This window comes from Arachis duranensis, unplaced genomic scaffold, assembly GCF_000817695.3.
Source record: "Arachis duranensis cultivar V14167 unplaced genomic scaffold, aradu.V14167.gnm2.J7QH unplaced_Scaffold_165934, whole genome shotgun sequence".
Lineage (NCBI taxonomy): Eukaryota > Viridiplantae > Streptophyta > Magnoliopsida > Fabales > Fabaceae > Arachis > Arachis duranensis.
Window position 1 is genome coordinate 3,262,613 of NW_026264258.1, and position 20,263 is coordinate 3,282,875.

The following is a 20,263-nucleotide window of genomic DNA, read 5'->3' on the forward strand; positions in this document are numbered from 1 at the left end:
CACCGTTTCCGCCGTTTCCACCATCGCCATTATTATACCCACCATTTCCACCTCCTCCACCGTTTCCACCATTTCCGCCGCCATAATAAGGTCTCCTACATCCACGGTGTTTATGGCACCTATAGTGTAGATCCACAGCAACATCATCACCATGGATGATTCCATGATCATTGATTTGTTGGTCTTCTACACCGAGCGTGAGGAGTGTTCTTGCAGCAGAACATATTCCTAAACCCAAAATCACAAAGAAAACAATGCAGAGAATCCTTGAGGTTCCCATGGGAATGTATTCGAGTTGTGAAAAGTGAAAATTAAACCCAAAAACTTGATGTCTTAGTTTCATGACAAGAGATGGATATTTATAGGGAAGAAAAAAGAAAAGAAAAACACATTTGGACACTCTACTTCACTAAAGAACCCTTTGTGGAATAAGGAGAATATAAAATTTTGTATGCACCAAACAAGGAATAAAATAGAACAGAGAGGACCTAATTTATTAATAGAATATCCAAAAGATTTAAATAATTATATAAAATATTTTATATTATCGATGTATTAAAATTAAATTATATAAAAGTAAAATAGATAAAAATTAATTTTAAATAGTTAAAATGAACTATTTTTTATTATAAAATTATTTTTTTAACTTTTGTTTTTGAAAAATTAGGGTTTAGAATTAGAATTTAAGATATAAATTTAAAATTTAAAATAAAAAATTTCTCAATATAATTTTTTTTGTACTTTTTTAAATTGATTGAAAATTTAATAAATTTAAAATATAAAAGAAACACATTATACACACATACAATCAACAATCAACAGAAAGGAAAAAAAGTTAGGTATGTAGCATCTCATTTTGATTATTGTTCACGTTTACTTAACTTTTTTAATAATTAGAATAAATTATCAAATTAATTCTTAAAAGATTATTTATTTTTTAAATTGATCTTTAAAAAAAAATTTAATTAAATTTATTCTTTAAAAATTTTAAATTAGTCATGTTAGTTCTTCCATTACTTTATTTATTGATAGTAACAAAGTTTATTAATGTAATATGTTAAGTGACATTCTAATATATATTTAAAAGTTTTAATTAATTATTTAACATAATTAATTTATGAAATTAAATAAAATCAATTTTTTTATACTTAAGATATAACTATTTATTAACCAACAATAAATTTTTAAACGAAGTTGATTATAATTTCATCACAATAAACCAATTTAATTCATTCTTCCTTGACCGCATGCACAAATAGGGTAAATTTAATTGTTAAAAGAATAAGTTATGGAAAAGTCTAGGGCCAGCAGTTTTATTGAATTTTGGTCAGCATGTAACCAGCAGAGGAAGGTGAGCCATTGGATGAAATCTCATACCAATCTCACACCATCAAATCATCATTGATGGCTAGTTGATGGCTAACAATCACAAAAATTATTGACCCCTAGCATTGCTCATAAGTTATTTGAGAATATGTTATCAAATCAATCTTAAGTATAAAAAAATCATTAAATTTAAACATGACTTTTTTGATAAGGTACTAGGTTTTGTTTTTTAAATATGATTCTCTACCTGACGCAGATATATTATGTATTATGTTCGCACTTAACACTACTGGCCAATGTACCCTACGAAATTAAAATAGAATATTAGAAACCATCTTTATGTTCATGTATTCATACTTATGTAATATGTTACACGCTACGATGCATGAAAATAACACATACTTTTACATAGCTTCTTATTGTACAAGTGGGCTTCCAAAAGGATTGATAAATAGAAAATCTTGGTAATGCAATGGACACTAATTAATAAAATATATTATTTTTTATTCTTTGTTGAATTCCAACCATTAAGTGCGATAAAATGACTATGAACAATAGAGTTAAAAAAAAAATCATTTTGATATATTTATGGTGTAAAATAATTTTATATATAGCATCTCATTAAATATGTTTGTTGTAGGAGTTTTAATTGAAAGATATTTTGTGATAGAAAAATATGGAGAATTGACTTTTAGTTAAATAATATTAGTCAATTTTAGTTTTAGAATTAAGAATTTATGATTTAAGGTCTTCAATTTAAGATAAATAAAATAATTTTAAAAAATTAGTTAATATTAGTAAAAAAAAATTAGTTCCTTAACATTACTTCCTGTGATAATAATAATAGAAATTAACTTAGATATTTATGTAAAACCTTTTTATATTAATATACATATGGTTTAAAATTAAATTGTAAAATAAATATCTATTAGTGGGCATCTCACTCATTCATTATATTCATATACTCATTATCAAAATTGCAATAATTCATTATCTATATATGATTAAATTATACACTAATAATATAAATGGTTTTAGATTGTGGAAATCAAACAAATTCAAGAATTAGAATAATTTTTTAAATAGTAGTGGAAGAATTTAGAGTTGTGGTTAATATATAAAACTTAAAAAATATAAATGGAAGGTAGACCAAAAGAAGCAGAATTGACCAATAACATGGTTGTTTCGTTTTAGAATTTGATGTTGATCATCATTAAAACCTTTTTGTGTTTCACGAACGCAAAATTCTTTGATTGTATTTGATATAAAAATATAATAATATATATTACTCTAAGGAGTAAGGATCCACTTTTATCAAATATACATATTCTATACATCACACTAGGTAGATAATTATATTCATATATAATCTGGAATGCATCACTTTTAAGATATCTTAATGATGATAAATTAAATCATCATGAAATAATTAACTCAAAATCTTGGGTTAAAAATTTAAACTTGTGTTAAAAGGTATAGAGCTTTGAATTCTCTTCACATCATATGAAGAATAATCAAGAATCAAGAATGGAGTTCTTATAATTAGTTACAATAATGCAGCTTATAACAACTCATATAAGCCGTTTGATTCTCCACATTTGTTGCATATATAAATGAGCATTATATTAATCTAAGCATTACATAATATCAAAAACACAAATTAAATATCATTCAGTAGTTTTCTTCAGTTTCTTGCTTCTCAATTTTTTTTTTCTTTCTCTTTAGTAACACTTAATTACAAAGATGTTGAAGAAAATTGAGAATTAAAGGTGAAGAGTATGAATGAATAGAGAAAATTATAAGTGAAACTGAACTTTTTATTCATGTAGTTGTCTATTATATACGATTATATTCATAACTAAGTTATTACTGCCTAATTGCACTCTCCAACTAATCTAACTGATTAACTGATTCAACTAACTCTTAACTTGAGCCCAAGTTAGTTTAATTCTGTTGATTCCCCCCTCCTCCATAGGAGTTTTCGGTTTATGTTTTTTAATTTATTTTGAGGTAATGAATAAAAAGTTTATTGAGTAATTATTATGGTATTACAAGTGTAATAGTATGGTGTAACATATTATATTGACTTATAATTTAATTTTAATAAAAATTATATCTTATCTAATAATAATATATGAGATATAAATATTAATATGATTGATTGATATAATGTGACAATTAGTATATGTAAGCTAAAGAAATCAGTTACTTAGTGATCAAGTAATAACAGAATTATTAGACCACTCTATTTTTTATTTTATTTTTTTGTTATTTAAAGAAAGCAAAACAAAACAAAAACTGTATTATTTAGATCTATAACTAATAACTATTTTCTTCTTAGTCCAATCAACATGAGAACTAATTCATCAAGCTAAGTGAAAACTCAATTATACGTACTAATCATTTGCTTAGTTGAATTTCTTCTTTAAATTTCTTATTAGTTGATATATATAAAATAGCAAAGTTAAGGGTAATGGACCATGCATTAAACATTTTACATTAGGTACATGTCTTCCGCACCATTACATTTAACATCAAACATTACATCATTATTAGTGTCACAACTTAAAAACCTTATAATATACATCCTCAATTCCTCATGACCTCATACCCATCATATCTTATATGATTATTTATTATTAATTAGGGTTAATTAGAGGAGAGGAGAAGTGATGCATTATTTTCTGAATATTGAAGTTCCAAATAAAGAGGATTCAAGGGTGGTATAATCCGCCACCACCGCCGCCACCACCACCACCATATACTCTATTTCCCCCCTTCTTCCATGTACTAACTCTTGCAAACTCTACTGCACTATCTCCTCCGTTTCCACCATCTCCGCCGTCGCCACCGTCGCCGCCAAATCCACCATTTCCTCCGTTTCCACCGGTACCTCCGTTTCCATTAAACCCACCACCACCGCCCCGTCCACCATCCCCACCATCTCCATTATACCCACCATTTCCACCTCCTCCGCCGCGTCCACCATCACCAAAAAACCCACCCTGTCCACCTCCTCCACCGTCTCCACCGTCTCCATAAATGCCACCATTGCCACCACCTCCACCAGTGCCACCGTCTCCATGAAACCCACCACGTCCACCTCCTCCACCATCTCCGCCATCTCCAAATCTGCCTCCGTTACCACCCCCTCCACCTCTTCCACCATTACCATAATCTCCAGCATTTCCACCACCTCCACCATCACCACCATGTTTATGACCATCTCTGTGTAGATCTACACCAACAACATCGTTGTTGGTTTCGTCTACAGTAAGGAGTGTTCTAGCGGAACAACATATTCCGAAACCCAAAATCACAAAGAAAACAAGTATGAGAATCTTTGAGGTTGCCATGGGAAAAAGTTTAAATTTTTGAAGCCCCACGTTGATGTTATAGACTTATTAGAACATGGGTATTTATAGGAAAAATTGCTTCGTTACTGTATTATTATAAAAAAAAAATTTGAAAAGGAGCATTAACTCATTTTTTATTATAATTTTAGAATAAAAATTTTTAAAAAATTAATTAATATTAATTAAAAGAATATTTTTTAGTTGAACTCTTTTATGATATATTATAAGAGATTCAATACTTTATAATATTCGATCTTTGTTCTTTTCATTTTTAAAATAAAGAACGAATTTTAGCATAACAAATTCAAAATATAAATTGATTCGGCCATTACAAATTCAAATATCATAAATCGGTTTTATCATCCATAACTCGGCATTATTCACATTGTTACCTAAGAAATTGGCGTTATAGTTCGGCAATTTACGTCATTAATCAGCATTACAGTTACTAATCGACAATCAATGTCATTTATTAAAAAATGACGTTACAAATCAGCCTAACGGGCTGCTTCACAAAAGTAAAACGTCCAAACCCTTATTATTGCTCTTTAAAACAGACAATAAAGCAGGAATATAATCGATTTGTACATTACCACCTATAAAAGGTATGATCTCCTATCCTAAAGGATACATTGAATTCTGAATACTAACTTAAGTTTCGGAGTGCCTTTGCAGGTACACTTCCCCCTGTTTCTTGCTCAAAACTCTACGCGATTGGATAACCTCTTGGAGTAAAAGCTCGAATTATCATAAGGCTAAAAGGTCGGCACCGAAGGAAACAGCTCGGCGTCGACTCCTAGAAACTGAGCTCTCTCTCCATGTATCTATACAAGAACAATTGGCGCCCACCGTGGGGCCGAAAATATAAACCTCTTTCTCTCTATATTATCGGCCTCGAGATTCCCGTTTTGAAGTCATGGCTGAACAACCTCCACCCTCGCCATCCGAATTGCTCCGGATGGTGACGGAGTTGCGGCAAGTCGTGGATGAGGAGAACCAAAGAATGGCAAATCAAATCACCAACTTGAATAACACTCGAACCGAAAACAATGACCGATAAGAACGGACAGAAGAAGCCGAGCAGCAGTTAGGGCTAACACATGTCTCAGACACTGCTCGACAGGAAGGGGAGCAGCCCGAACATATGAGGACACTCAGAGAAACATCGAAAATGACGATCAGGAAAGCTCCCCTGGACCATTCACGGCGGAGGTGATGAACTTTGTGCTGCCCCGAAGATTTACTCTGCCGACCACCCTAACTCCCTATGATGGGTTAGGTGATCCAAAGAAATACATCAAAAATTTCACCTCCATAATGATAGTAAACGGTGCATCTGATAAAGTTTTATGTCGTTGTTTTCCATCTTATTTAGACGGTCATACACTTGATTGGTTTTGTTCTTTGCCTGCAGGTTCCATTTCTCGATTCCGAGATATATCAAAACCCTTTGAGGAGCACTTTGTTGGATCCGCCATCTACCTCCACGACTCCGATTACCTGAACACAGTCAAGCAAGGCCAGCATGAAAGCCTCAAGGACTACATGACGCGCTTCACAAAGATAGCCATAAGCATACCCGACCTCCACCCCGAGGTAGAACTACACGCCATAAAAGTGGATTAAGACCAGGAAAGTTCCAGGAAACTATTGCTGTAGCCAAACCAAAAACTATGGCCGAATTCCGTGAAAAAGCTAAAGGACAGATTGACATCGAAGAGATCTGACAAGCTCAGAAAATAGAAAAGCCTCACTATAAAGACGACGACAAGTCACGGGACAGCAAAAAGAATTTCAAACCAATCCCACGATATGAGACCTACACCAAATTCAACACCAAGCGCGATGACATCATCAATGAGATATTGAATTCGAAGTTAATCAAGCCACCACGGAAAGTTGGCAATTACCCAGATTCAAAGGGCACTGACCGATCAAAATACTGCTCTTTCCACCAAAAGTACGGACACAATACCGACGACTGCGTCATCGCCAAAGACCTGTTGGAGCGATTAGCTCGGCAAGGTCATCTGGACAAATTCATCAGCGGCCACATGCAGCGGCGAGCACCTCCTCCAGGAGAACAAAGCTCGGCTACACAACATAACCGAGATAGAGACTGACTGAACAATATCCATCCTGAACTACCATCACGTACAATTAACTGCATTTTCGGAGGTTTTGCAGGTGGAGGAGCCACAAGTTCGGCAAGGAAAAGATCTTACCAAGCTATCCTTTTCATCAACGCCGATCAAAGTCAACAACAGTCGCCGCCTACATCTCCACAAATAACATTCCAGACTGCCGATCATGACAACAGCGTAGCAGATCTAGATGATCCCATCGTAATCTCCCTACAGCTCATAGATCTCCAAATTAAAAGGGTGTTGCTCGACCCAGGCAGCAGCGCCGACGTTTTTTTTTACTTGACTTTCCAGAAAATGAAACTGAGCGATAACATCATCCGACCTTCCACTGGTGACTTGGTAGGATTCTCATGTGAGCGAGTCCCAGTTATAGGCTCTGTGTGGTTACAAACCACACTCGGTAAGTTCCCTTCGTCAAAAACTTCAGACATTCAATACCTAGTTGTTGATTGCTTCAGTCCTTATAATATTATACTTGGCCAACCTTTCTTAAATAGGTTCGGCGCTATAGTATCTACAATTCATCTTTGTGTTAAGTTTCCTTTGCAGGACAACACAATTGCAACCATTCATAGTGATGCCCGAGAAGCCAGGGAGTGCTACAACAATAGTCTCAAAAGACCTCACCGTAACACAAAAGCCCAGGTTCACAATATCGGCAACACGAACAACCAACACATGCTGGCCGACCTTGATCCTAGAGGAGGAACACTGGAAAGGCCGACTCCAACAGAAGACCTAGATAAAATCTTCTTCACAGAAAACACGAATAAGTTCACATACGTCTAGGGGTGGCAAACGGGCCTCAACCCGTCGGGCTAGCCCGCGTAACCCGCCAAAAAAGGCGGGCTGGGCTGGAAAATTAGGACCGCCAAATAGCAAAAACCCGCCTAACCCGCACCGCTTAAACCGCGGGTTTTGGCGGGCTTTGGCGGGGCAGGACGGGCTTCCCCGCCGGGCTTATTGTTTTTTTAGTGAGGGGGTATTTTTACAATTTTTTTGCCAAAACCTAACTTCCCAAGTTATCGCTGCAAACCTCAAGATATTATTACAGCGAAAGATGAACAAAAATCAAAAGCTTTGATTCAAAATTCTCTGGATTCAGCCCCACGTGAGGAATTGCCAAACCATTTAACCCTTCATCCATTCCAATATAAAGGATTAGTAAATCAAATAATAGATAGTCAATGGGTTGGTTTGAAAATCAACGAATTGCTGGTTGTAGAATATTATTCTCGTCAGACTTAATACTAACTAAAAAAACAAGAGTTTTGATACGAGAATTTTAGCTCATTCAGGTATCATCTACATGGATATAGGACGATTTGCATTCCCTGTCCACTTTTTCCAGTATTTTGCATTTCATATTACCAAAAAAATTGGAATTGAAAATTCATAGCAACTAAAGTTGGAATAATGGTATCCGTTGGCATTTGAGATATTGCAGATTGATGAATTAACGGAGAGAGAGGGATTCGAACCCTCGGTAAACAAACAGCCTACATAGCAGTTCCAATGCTACGCCTTGAACCACTCGGCCATCTCTCCCCCATGATGATTATGGCCCAGAAACCGGAGCAATAGTGAATGATTCATATTCCATTTTTGGATAGGCGCCCATATAAAATAAATAATCAATTCGACCTATACGAAATAATTTTTTGTTTATAAAAAAAACCAACTTCTAGGCCGTAGGCTAAAAAAATTCATTAATGAGTCCTTTTTTACGTTATTTCGTACTATTTGTATTGTACAATTCCTTTGTTTGTGGGATTCTTTTTTCTCACGCGATAAAGAATTCAATTTTCGAATGGATTCCTACCTATGCCTAGATCTCGGATAAATGGAAATTTTATTGACAAGACCTTTTCTATTGTAGCCAATATCTTATTACGAATAATTCCGACAACCTCGGGAGAAAAGGAAGCATTTACTTATTACAGAGATGGTGCGATTTGATTATTTTTTTTACCGATCTCAGTCTTATGAGAAAGACACATTATTTTATTCGTAAAAAAATGGCAAAAAACCGACGCTTGCTGAAGGTGAAGTTTACAAATAAAAAAAAAAATTCCTTCTGTCGTGTATCCCCGATTAATGCAGCCTCATATGCTTCAATTATAGATTTTTAGTATTATATGAAATTGAGCACAATTTTGCAAAGAAATAGCCCGCTTGTTTCTCAAGAAGAGATGGGAAACATGCTCAATATCATTTGATTGAGCAGTTGACCCAGCCCCTTGTTGTTTGAAGAAAACCTCCACTTCAATTGGTATTTTTTCACGAAAAGCAAACATGAGATAATAAATCCAGTCTTTCACTAAGATTTCGAATAGCTGTCCCGAATTCAAGTTGATTATGTTTCGCCTCTTCCTCGGAGAAAGACGATCAAAAAATTCCTAATCATGGTCCTTGCGGATCGGATCATCCATATAATATACAAAAAGAAACTCCAGATATTTGATATCTTTCTCTTTGAATGAGATCTCAATTCCAGCGACGGTTTCATTAGATATCTTACAACTAGAATCTCTCTTTTTTCCGATCCAGTTCCTCCACCACCGCGAACCCCAGTTAGATTCAGGCATGATCCACTTTTTAGTTATTGGGAGAACCCGAGTACTCTCTTTCGGATCCAGGAAAGAGCTCTCAGAGATCTTTTTTCTTTTTGGAAGATACAGGAGCGGAACAATAAACCTATTGATATTGGCAGAATCTTTTGAGTCTTCCAATGTATCATTTCTGAGTCCAATGGAATTCATAGGTATAGGAAGAAGCCCTGTCAAATAGAGATCTTTTCTTTCGACCATCTTTCGATTGTTAATACGATATATAAGGACCGCTACTACAAAGAGTACTACATCCTTGATCGTGAAATATCGATTGCTTGTTGAACCCTGTGAATTGCGTGAAAGTAGGATACTCCAAATTCGTGAGTCCAAGAGTTTTATAAAACTCTCTTGATGGAAAAAAATGTGAATGTAATAAAGTTGATCCCCTACCCTAAGGTTTTGAGCAGCGGTGTAGTATCAGATCCCGCAGATAGTAAGTCTTTTCTTTCTTATGAAAAATAAAAAGAAGTCTTTCTCAAAGATTCTATAGACCATAGAAATGTCATATTAGAAAGTATATGATATATGAAATTGAGATAGTTACCTTTCAGAAAATTAGAGAGTGTTAATGTAGATGTGTTATTCTTCGGAAGGTAGGAGAAAAGATAAAACTATAAAAATAAAAAGAAAAAGAGATGAAACCCTTTTTTTTTTAATTTTAATCAAAATTCAAGTTTGAAACTCATGTAGTTAACCCATTCCATTTTCTTTTGGTTAATTCCAGAAAAATGGAACAATTGACTGCTGAGCCGTATGAGGCAGGAAACTCTCAAGTACGGTTCTAAGGGAAGGAATTTACTCACCTATTCCGACCGCGGAGAACAGGCCATTCGACAGGGAGATTCCGAAATTGCTGAGGCTTGGTTTGATCAAGCCGCTGAATATTGGAAACAAGCTATAGCCCTTACCCCCGGTAATTATATTGAAGCACAGAATTGGTTGAAGATCACAGGGCGTTCTTAATTTAATAAAAACACTCTTTTTTTTTTTAGTTCTATTTATATTATTCTATATACCCTTATATCTTAATATATATTATTTCCATATTTATTTTTATATTTCTTACTATATTTATCTTACTAAATAATCTTATTTATATATTATTATATTTAATATTTAGTTTAGAATATTTAATGCATATTTCATTTAAATGTATATTTAATGTATTTAAATGTATATTTAATGTAATTAAATGTTTGTTGTCTACATCAGTCCATCCAATAAAACTGAAAATTTAGAATAATATTCTATATATCTATTATATAAATATATTAGGCTATAGTAATAGTCAATCCAAAAATTCCATTATATCCCTTCTAAAAAAATCGTTCTTTTTCGTCTCGTATTTTGTAGAGATAAATGGTATGTGGATACAGCAGAGAATTTGCCTTTTTTCTGTTATTCAAACTAAAAGTGAAACTCAAAAAAGAGAACTCAAAAAAACTAAAAAGAAATAGCAGTATGGCCTCTAGCAATGCTGATGACTGCTCACGTAATTGGAAATAGAGTGCATAATAATCTCTTCTATTAAATTATTTAATAAGACAGACATAAAATAAATTCCATCTTTGAATTTCAAATTCAAATCTGAATCCCCTAGCCTAGGTTGCACAAAAAAATTATTGAATTGAAATTCAAAGTCCAGAAGGAGTTTTAGAGGATTCAAAAAGGTCCGTTGAGCGCCTATATCTTATGTCATAATAGATTCGAACACTTGCCCCGGATTAACTTCCGGATCATAATTGTTCTAGTGAATAACTAAATAAAAAAATTGGAATAGATAGATGGGAGATAGAATAGAAAGAAACTCAATATAAAAATCTCTCAAAAGTTCACTAATCTTTTTTTTTTATATTGGCAGGTCTCTTTGTATGTGTTGTCCGGAAGGAGGAGGGCTCAATGATTATTCGTTCGCCGGAACCAGAAGTAAAGATTTTGGTAGATAGAGATCCCATAAAAACTTCTTTCGAGGAATGGGCAAAACCCGGTCATTTCTCAAGAACAATAGCTAAGGGACCCGATACTACTACTTGGATTTGGAACCTACATGCTGATGCTCATGATTTCGATAGCCATACTAGTGATTTAGAGGAGATTTCCCGAAAAGTATTTAGTGCCCCTTTCGGCCAACTCTCCATCATCTTTCTTTGTCTTAGTGGCATGTATTTCCATGGTGCTCGTTTTTCCAATTATGAAGCATGGCTAAGTGATCCAACTCACATTGGACCTAGTGCCCAAGTGGTTTGGCCAATAGTGGGCCAAGAAATATTAAATGGTGATGTTGGCGGGGGTTTCCGAGGAATACAAATAACCTCCGGTTTTTTCCAGATTTGGCGAGCATCTGGAATAACTAGTGAATTACAACTTTATTTGCAGCCTTAATGCTTTTTGCTGGTTGGTTTCATTATCACAAAGCTGCTCCAAAATTGGCTTGGTTCCAAGATGTAGAATCTATGCTGAATCATTATCACAAAGCTGCTCCAAAATTGGCTTGGTTCCAAGATGTAGAATCTATGTTGAATCACCATTTGGCAGGATTACTAGGACTTGGATCTCTTTCTTGGGCCGGGCATCAAGTACATGTATCTTTACCAATTAACCAATTTTTAAATGCTGGAGTAGATCCAAAGGAGATTCCACTTCCTCATGAATTTATCTTGAATCGGGATCTTTTGGCTCAACTTTATCCCAGTTTTGCCGAGGGAGCAACTCCATTTTTCACCTTGAATTGGTCAAAATACGCGGATTTTCTTACTTTTTGTGGAGGATTAGATCCAGTAACTGGCGGTTTATGGCTGACTGATATTGCGCACCATCATTTAGCTATTGCGATTCTTTTCCTAATAGCTGGTCACATGTATAGAACCAACTGGGGGATTGGTCATGGTATAAAAGAGATCTTAGAGGGAATGGAGGTAGAAATAAATCTCTTATTAACAAAGTTTTTTATTTTTCAATTGAATTGGAAGGGTTCCTTAAATCACAGAATAATGAATAATATCAAAATTTATTGTCTCCTGATTAGGTTGAAAAAAAATATAAAAGAGATTGCTATAAGCTCTATTCAAAGAGGAGAACTCAATCTAGATCTTATGGCAAATCAAAAGAGTTTAAGTCTTACAGGATTGACGAAAAATAAAAAATTGATCGCAAAGGAAAAGGCAATGTTTATTGTGGAACCAATTCGTCTGTCTAGAGAAAAGGATGAACAATTTTATATATATCAAACCATAGTACTTTCATTGCTTCATAAGAGTAAGCGTCAAATTAAGAAAAGATATCCAGAAAAAACCAATGTTGATAAGACGAACTTTGCAAAATCCATTCCAAGAACAAGAGATCAAAAAATAACAGAAAATAAAGAAAAAAATCATTATGATTTGCTTGTTCCTGAATTCTTTTTTTGCGCTAGACGTCGTAGAGAATTAAGAATTCTAATTTGTTTCAATGGTGATTTAGTGGCAGTGGGGGGCAAGGTTGCTTTGTTACCTATTCCATTAGGAACTGCAGATTTTTTGGTCCATTACATTCATGCATTTACAATTCATGTAACGGTATTGATACTCCTAAAGGGTGTTCTATTTGCTCGTAGCTCGCGATTAATACCGGATAAAGCAAATCTCGGTTTTCGTTTCCCTTGTGATGGACCCGGAAGAGGAGGGACATGCCAAGTATCCGCTTGGGATCATGTCTTCTTGGGGCTATTCTGGATGTACAATGCAATTTCAGTAGTCATATTCCATTTCAGTTGGAAAATGCAGTCAGATGTTTGGGGTACTATAAGCGATCAAGGTGTAGTTACTCATATCACAGGAGGAAACTTTGCGCAGAGTTCCATTACCATTAATGGGTGGCTCCGCGATTTCTTATGGGCGCAAGCCTCCCAGGTAATTCAGTCTTATGGTTCTTCATTATCTGCATATGGTCTCTTTTTTTTGGGTGCCCATTTTGTATGGGCTTTTAGTTTAATGTTTCTATTCAGCGGGCGTGGTTATTGGCAAGAACTTATTGAATCCATCGTTTGGGCTCATAATAAATTAAAAGTTGCTCCTGCTACTCAGCCTAGAGCCTTGAGTATTGTACAGGGACGTGCTGTAGGAGTAACCCATTACCTTCTGGGTGGAATTGCCACAACATGGGCATTCTTCTTAGCAAGAATTATTGCAGTAGGATAATGGCTAGGAGGATTTGAAAAGCATTATGGCATTAAGATTTCCAAGGTTTAGCCAAGGTTTAGCTCAGGACCCCACTACTCGTCGTATTTGGTTTGGTATTGCTACCGCACATGACTTCGAGAGTCATGATGATATTACTGAGGAACGTCTTTATCAAAATATTTTTGCTTCGCATTTCGGACAATTAGCAATAATTTTTCTGTGGACTTCCGGGAATCTGTTTCATGTAGCTTGGCAGGGAAATTTTGAGACATGGGTACAGGATCCTTTACATGTAAGACATATTGCTCATGCAATTTGGGATCCTCATTTTGGTCAACCGGCTGTAGAAGCTTTTACTCGTGGAGGTGCTCTTGGTCCAGTGAATATTGCCTATTCCGGTGTTTATCAGTGGTGGTATACAATCGGTTTACGTACTAATGGGGATCTTTATACTGGAGCTCTTTTTCTATTATTTCTTTCAGCCATATCCTTAATAGCGGGGTGGTTACACCTACAACCGAAATAGAAACCGAGCGTTTCTTGGTTTAAAAATGCCGAATCCCGTCTTAATCATCATTTGTCAGGACTATTCGGAGTCAGTTCCTTGGCTTGGACAGGACATTTAGTTCATGTCGCTATTCCAGGAGCTAGAGGGGAATACGTTCGATGGAATAATTTTTTAGGTGTATTGCCACATCCTCAAGGATTAGGTCCACTTTTTACAGGCCAGTGGAATCTTTATGCTCAAAACCCAGATTCCAGTAGTCATTTATTTGGTACCCCTCAGGGAGCAGGAACTGCCATTCTAACACTTCTTGGGGGATTCCATCCACAAACGCAAAGCTTATGGCTGACCGATATTGCGCACCATCATTTAGCTATTGCGATTCTTTTCCTGATAGCTGGTCACATGTATAGAACCAACTTCGGGATTGGCCACAGTATAAAAGAGATCTTAGAAGCACACATTCCTCCAGGGGGTAGATTGGGGCGTGGACATAAGGGTCTTTATGACACAATCAATAATTCACTTCATTTTCAATTAGGTCTTGCTCTAGCCTCTTTAGGAGTTATTACTTCCTTGGTAGCTCAACACATGTACTCTTTACCTGCTTATGCGTTTATAGCGCAAGATTTTACTACTCAAGCGGCGTTATATACTCATCATCAATACATCGCAGGATTCATTATGACAGGAGCTTTTGCTCATGGAGCTATATTTTTTATTAGAGATTACAATCCAGAACAAAACGAGGATAATGTATTGGCAAGAATGTTAGACCACAAAGAAGCTATAATATCGCATTTAAGTTGGGCCAGCCTGTTTCTGGGGTTCCATACTTTGGGACTTTATGTCCATAATGATGTCATGCTTGCTTTTGGCACTCCGGAAAAACAAATCTTGATCGAACCCATATTTGCCCAATGGATACAATCTGCGCATGGTAAAACTTCATACGGCTTCGATGTACTGTTATCTTCAACGAATAGTCCGGCGTTCAATGCGGGGCGAAGCATATGGTTGCCCGGTTGGTTAAATGCTATAAATGAGAGTAGTAATTCTCTATTCTTAACAATAGGACCCGGAGATTTCTTAGTTCATCATGCTATTGCTCTAGGTTTACATACAACTACATTGATCTTAGTAAAAGGTGCTTTGGATGCACGTGGTTCCAAGTTAATGCCAGATAAAAAAGATTTTGGTTATAGTTTTCCTTGCGATGGTCCGGGACGAGGTGGTACTTGTGATATTTCGGCTTGGGACGCATTTTATTTGGCAGTTTTCTGGATGTTAAATACGATTGGCTGGGTTACTTTTTACTGGCATTGGAAACACATTACAACTTTGAATTATGTTTATGTTATTTTGGAGACAATATTTATAATTATGTTTTGGATTATGTTTATTTTGCTTTGGAGAGAATATTTATATTTATATTTTGAATGAAAATTTGGTTTATAATTATATTTATTAGATATTTATAATTACAAAGACTTTAATGTTTGTGAATATAAAAAATATAATTTTTTATGCCATTAGAAATTATAAATTTATTAATATGGTTGTGAAATTATATATATTACTTAGTAGTTAATAATAAAAAAAAAAGAAGAGCTTAGGCGGGCTTAGCCCGCCAACCCGCCAGCCCGCAGTTAGGCGGGGCGGGCTAGGATTCTAGGAGGCGGGCTTCTGGCGGGGCGGGGCGGGCTTCCCCGCTTGCCACCCCTACATACGTCGGCTCAACATTATCTTCAGAAGAAAAATCTTCATTCCGAGCATTCTTATAACAAAATGCCGACCTGTTTGCGTGGACCCCAGCTGATATGCCAGGCATCGATCCATCCATCATATCACACAAGGTAGCATTAGATCCATCTATCCGACCTGTAGCACAGAAAAAGAGAAATCTCGGGCACGACCGAAAGCAAGCTTCCCTAGAAGAAACCCAGAAGCTCATCAACGCGGGCTTCATCCGAGAAATCAGATTCACAACATGGCTGGCGAACGTCGTCATGGTTAAAAAACATAACGGTAAATGGCGCATGTATGTTGATTTCACCGATCTCAACAAAGCATGCCCCAAAGATTCATACCCTTTACCCTCTATTGATTGTTTAGTTGATAATGCCTCTGGTTTTGAAAAACTCAGCTTCATGGATGCCTATTCTGGTTATAACCAGATCCAAATGCACCCATCCGACCAAAATAAGACAACCTTTATTAGTGAATATGGAAACTATTGTTATAAAGTCATGCCATTTGACCTTAAGAATGCAGGTGCGACATATCAGCGTCTGATGGACAAAGTCTTCACCAAACAACTCGGCAGGAACATCAAAGTATACGTAGACGATATGGTCACCAAAACAAAGATCGGCAATAACCATCTTGACGACCTCACAGAAATCTTCGGACAGCTAAGAAAATACAACATGCGGCTAAATCCCGAAAAGTGCGCATTTGGGATTCAAAGTGGTAAATTCCTCGGCTTCATGCTCACTAGCCGAAGTATTGAGGCTAATCCTGAGAAATGCCGAGCTGTTTTAGAGATGACAAGCCCACAAACCATCAAGGAAGTCCAGCGGTTAACAGGGAGACTTGCTGCACTTTCTCGATTCTTACCTTGCCTAGCTTCTAAATCTTCCTGTTTTTTCCAAACTTTAAAAACAAAAAAAGCTTTCCAATGGACTGATGAATGTGAACAAGCATTTACAACTTTAAAAGAAACTCTTTCAAAACCACCAATTTTACACACACCTCTACAAGGGGAGCCACTATTCTTATATTTGTCTGTCACTAACTGGGCTATAAGCTCTGCTCTTGTTGCAGAAAGGGAGAAGAAACAGTTCCCAATCTATTTCACCAGCAAGACCTTACAGAATGCAAAGCTTCATTACCCGAGCATTGAGAAGCTGGCACTCGCGCTTGTCTTCTCAGCCAGAAGACTCCGACCATACTTTCAGAGCCATGAAATCCATGTTAGAACAGATCAACCTTTGCGACAAGTGCTGCAGAAGCCTGAACTGGCTGGCCGACTAGTCAAATGGTCGGTGGAACTATCGGAATTCGATATCAAGTACGAAGGCCGAGCATCCATCAAATCACAGTTTTTGGCCGACTTTATCGCCGAGTTCTCAGTACCAAATATAACTGAAAACTACATCGAATGGACTTTATACGTCGACGGGTCCTCCAACCCACACGGGTGTGGCGCAGGTATTATACTTGATGATGGCCACGACAACGTCATCGAACATTCCCTCAACTTCTCATTTAAAGTGAGCAACAATCAAAGTGAGTATGAAGCATTAATTGCCGGCCTTAGACTCGCTGCCAACCTTAACATCACCGAACTTAAGGTATATTACGACTCCTTACTTGTCGTCCAACAGGTAAACAACCTATACCAAGTAAAGGACCCCTTACTCTCTAAATACCTGGATGTCGTACACAACTTACTTTCAAAATTTACCAAATATGAAATACAGCACATACCAAGGGAGAGCAATGGCCGAGCTGACATTCTGTCTAAGCTCGCCAGTACTCAACCAAATAGGTCATCGGTTTATCAGTCAACACTACTCAATCCAAGCATTGAACTAACACGTCTTAAGTGTAACACAGGAGGCAGATTGGAGATCCCCATACATACAGTATCTCCAGACAGGGGTCTTGCCAGGCAATGTCGAAAATACTCGTCATTTCCGCCGACAAGCCTCCTTTTTTACAATATATAATAATTGCCTATATCGACGGGGATTCTCCCGTCCATTACTAAAATGTCTTTGCAGAATAGAGGCCGAGCTTGCACTTACTGAGGCACATGAAGGGATCTGTGGTACACACCTCGGAGCCCGAAGTCTGTATTCAAAAATCCTCAGAGCTGGATTATATTGGCCGACAATACGACAAGATTGTCAGGCAAAAGTCAAAAGCTGTAACAACTGCCAAAAACACAGTCCGATTACACATCTCCCAGCCAAACTCCTACACTGTTCCGAGGTTAGTTGGCCATTCAACCAATGGGGAATAGATATCCTCGGACCCTTTCCAACAGCAGCAGGTCAGGTAAAATTCCTTGTGGTAGCAATTGATTATTTTTCCAAATGGATAGAGGCACAGCCTCTAGCCAAGATTACATCACAACAAATGCTTTCCTTTGTTTGGAAATATATTATTTGTCGATTTGGCATTCCTCGGCACATTATCACAGATAATGGTCGCCAGTTGGCCGATCAAAAATTTACATCTTTCTTGCAGAACTTGAAAATCAAACACCACTTCTCATCAGTCGAGCACCCACAAACAAATGGGTTAGCTGAAGCCGCAAATAAAATAATATTACATGCTCTAAGAAAGAAACTAGATGATACAAAAGGCCTCTGGGCCGAGCTTATCCCATAGATCATATGGGGATACAATACAACAATTCACTCAACCACAAAGGAAACACCTTTCCGCTTGGTCTACGGCTCAGACGCAATGATACCTGCGGAGATCTCCCAATCCTCACTACGCACAGAACTGGCTGACCTAACTACACAAGACATAGCTCGGCAAACCGAACTTGATCTCATTGAAGAACTCCGATCATCCGCAGCAACCAAACATTTAGCAATGCAACAGCACATTGCCCGTAGATATAACCAAAGACTTCAACCAAGATCTTTCCAAGTCCACGACCTGGTACTCAGAAAAACAGAACAAACTAGGAAACCACCAGCACATGGCAAACTAGCAGCTAATTGGGAAGGCCCTTACAGAGTCACAGAAGAAATCGGCAATGGAGCCTATCGCCTACAAACATTAGAGGGTAAAGATCTCCCTAACACTTGGAATGTATCTTCCTTAAAGTTATATTACAGCTAATACCAGGGACAGGCAAGTACTCTTTTTCCTACTACCAAGATTTTTCCCACAAGGGTTTTGCTTGGAGAGGTTTTAACGAGGCTAGCCTACCTGGGCCTTTAAATTCAAAGGTTTTACATCAATAAAATCTCTTATACAGTCAATTTTATTGGCATTTAATACTTTTCAATCTGTCAAAAATTCAAAAAACTAATCTTAATCACAATTTAGATAACATCATTCTATCAGACAAATATCTGATTTAACTCGGATTCCGATTATTTTGTCAGACAAATTTCCGATTTAACTCGGATTCCGATCATTCTATCAGACAAATATCCGATTTAACTCGGATTCTGATTATTTTGTCAGACAAATATCCGATTTAACTCGAACTCCGATCATTCTATCAGACAAATATCCAATTCAACTCAGATTCTGATCATTTTATCAGACAACTATCCGATTTATCTCGGACTCCGATCATTCTATCAGACAAATATCCAGTTTAACTCGGATTCCGATCATTCAGACAGCTATCCGACCTAACTCGGACTTCTATCATTCAACATTTGTGGGAAACCGATCATTCATAATCCGATCTTAATCCAAATTCGATCACTCAATAAAAACAAATACCCGATCAATACCAGTCACCAACACAGATATTATCATGCCTATGACTCGACATCTAAACTCAGCCTACTCAGCCCTCCCACCAGATTTCCCACACAAATTAATGGCATTTCACCGCTATAAAATATTTTACCTAAAAACACTTGCCTTCAATGCCACAGTCACAAATACTCAGAAACCAACAAACAAACTATGCAAAATTCCCCTATCAATATATGTTTTCTGCAAAGTCAACATAACCAAAAACAAAATAAACTGTTTAAATAAACACTACAAACAGTCAAAAGCTCACTACAGGAGCAACATAACCCACCAAAATACATGTTCAACAGTACTAAACATGAACACTAATTAACTATTTTCATCCCCCTCCTCTTCAACACCGTCATCTTCAACCATAACTCCATCACGAATAATCTTAGCAGGATCCATCTCATCAAGATCAACATTAGGAGCTAAGAACCTGGCTTGCAGAGAAGCTCGTCCAAACCCCTCAATAAAAGAGTCCAGGACCGCTGTCTCCTTACTCTTTTCTAAGCTTTTCAATTCAGCAGACAACTCCAATACCCGAGTACTCATACTAGACAGATCTGCCTCTTTCTTTTTAACATCTTCCACCTCTTTGGCATAATTCTCTTTCGTCAATTTCAAATCTTTCTCAACCCCAGCTAATTTACTC

General features: G+C 36.7%; 4 protein-coding genes, 1 non-coding gene and 1 pseudogene across 5 annotated transcripts in view; 3 read left to right on the forward strand and 3 right to left on the reverse strand.

Moving 5' to 3' along the window:
* Nucleotides 1-280, reverse strand: part of LOC107478468 (glycine-rich cell wall structural protein) — a 3,124-nt gene extending 2,844 nt beyond the window's left edge. The window contains exon 1 of the mRNA XM_052256018.1: nt 4-280. Coding sequence (XP_052111978.1) covers nt 4-280 — 277 coding nt within the window. The remainder of the gene's footprint in view (nt 1-3) is intronic.
* A 3,760-nt stretch (nt 281-4,040) lies between these two features.
* Nucleotides 4,041-4,682, reverse strand: LOC107478474 (uncharacterized). Its single transcript, XM_016098617.1, has one exon. It carries the CDS (start codon nt 4,680-4,682, stop codon nt 4,041-4,043), a length of 642 nt encoding a protein of 213 aa, XP_015954103.1.
* A 55-nt stretch (nt 4,683-4,737) lies between these two features.
* On the forward strand, nt 4,738-7,618 carry LOC107478484 (uncharacterized). The gene is made up of 4 exons (XM_016098625.1): nt 4,738-4,741; nt 6,097-6,278; nt 6,419-6,707; nt 6,870-7,618. Exons 1-4 carry the CDS (start codon nt 4,738-4,740, stop codon nt 7,616-7,618), a joined length of 1,224 nt encoding a protein of 407 aa, XP_015954111.1.
* A 671-nt stretch (nt 7,619-8,289) lies between these two features.
* TRNAS-GGA (transfer RNA serine (anticodon GGA)) lies at nt 8,290-8,377 on the reverse strand. Its single transcript has one exon. It is a non-coding gene; the product is annotated as a tRNA-Ser (tRNA).
* A 2,349-nt stretch (nt 8,378-10,726) lies between these two features.
* Nucleotides 10,727-14,374, forward strand: LOC127743942 (photosystem I P700 chlorophyll a apoprotein A1-like; annotated as a pseudogene).
* Nucleotides 13,620-15,438, forward strand: LOC127743844 (photosystem I P700 chlorophyll a apoprotein A2-like; the record flags this gene model as incomplete). Its single annotated transcript, XM_052256019.1, is given in 1 exon segment — nt 13,620-15,438. A coding segment is annotated over 1 exon segment (1,797 nt), but the record flags the coding sequence as incomplete, so codon positions are not given.
* Nucleotides 15,439-20,263: the final 4,825 nt, after the last annotated feature.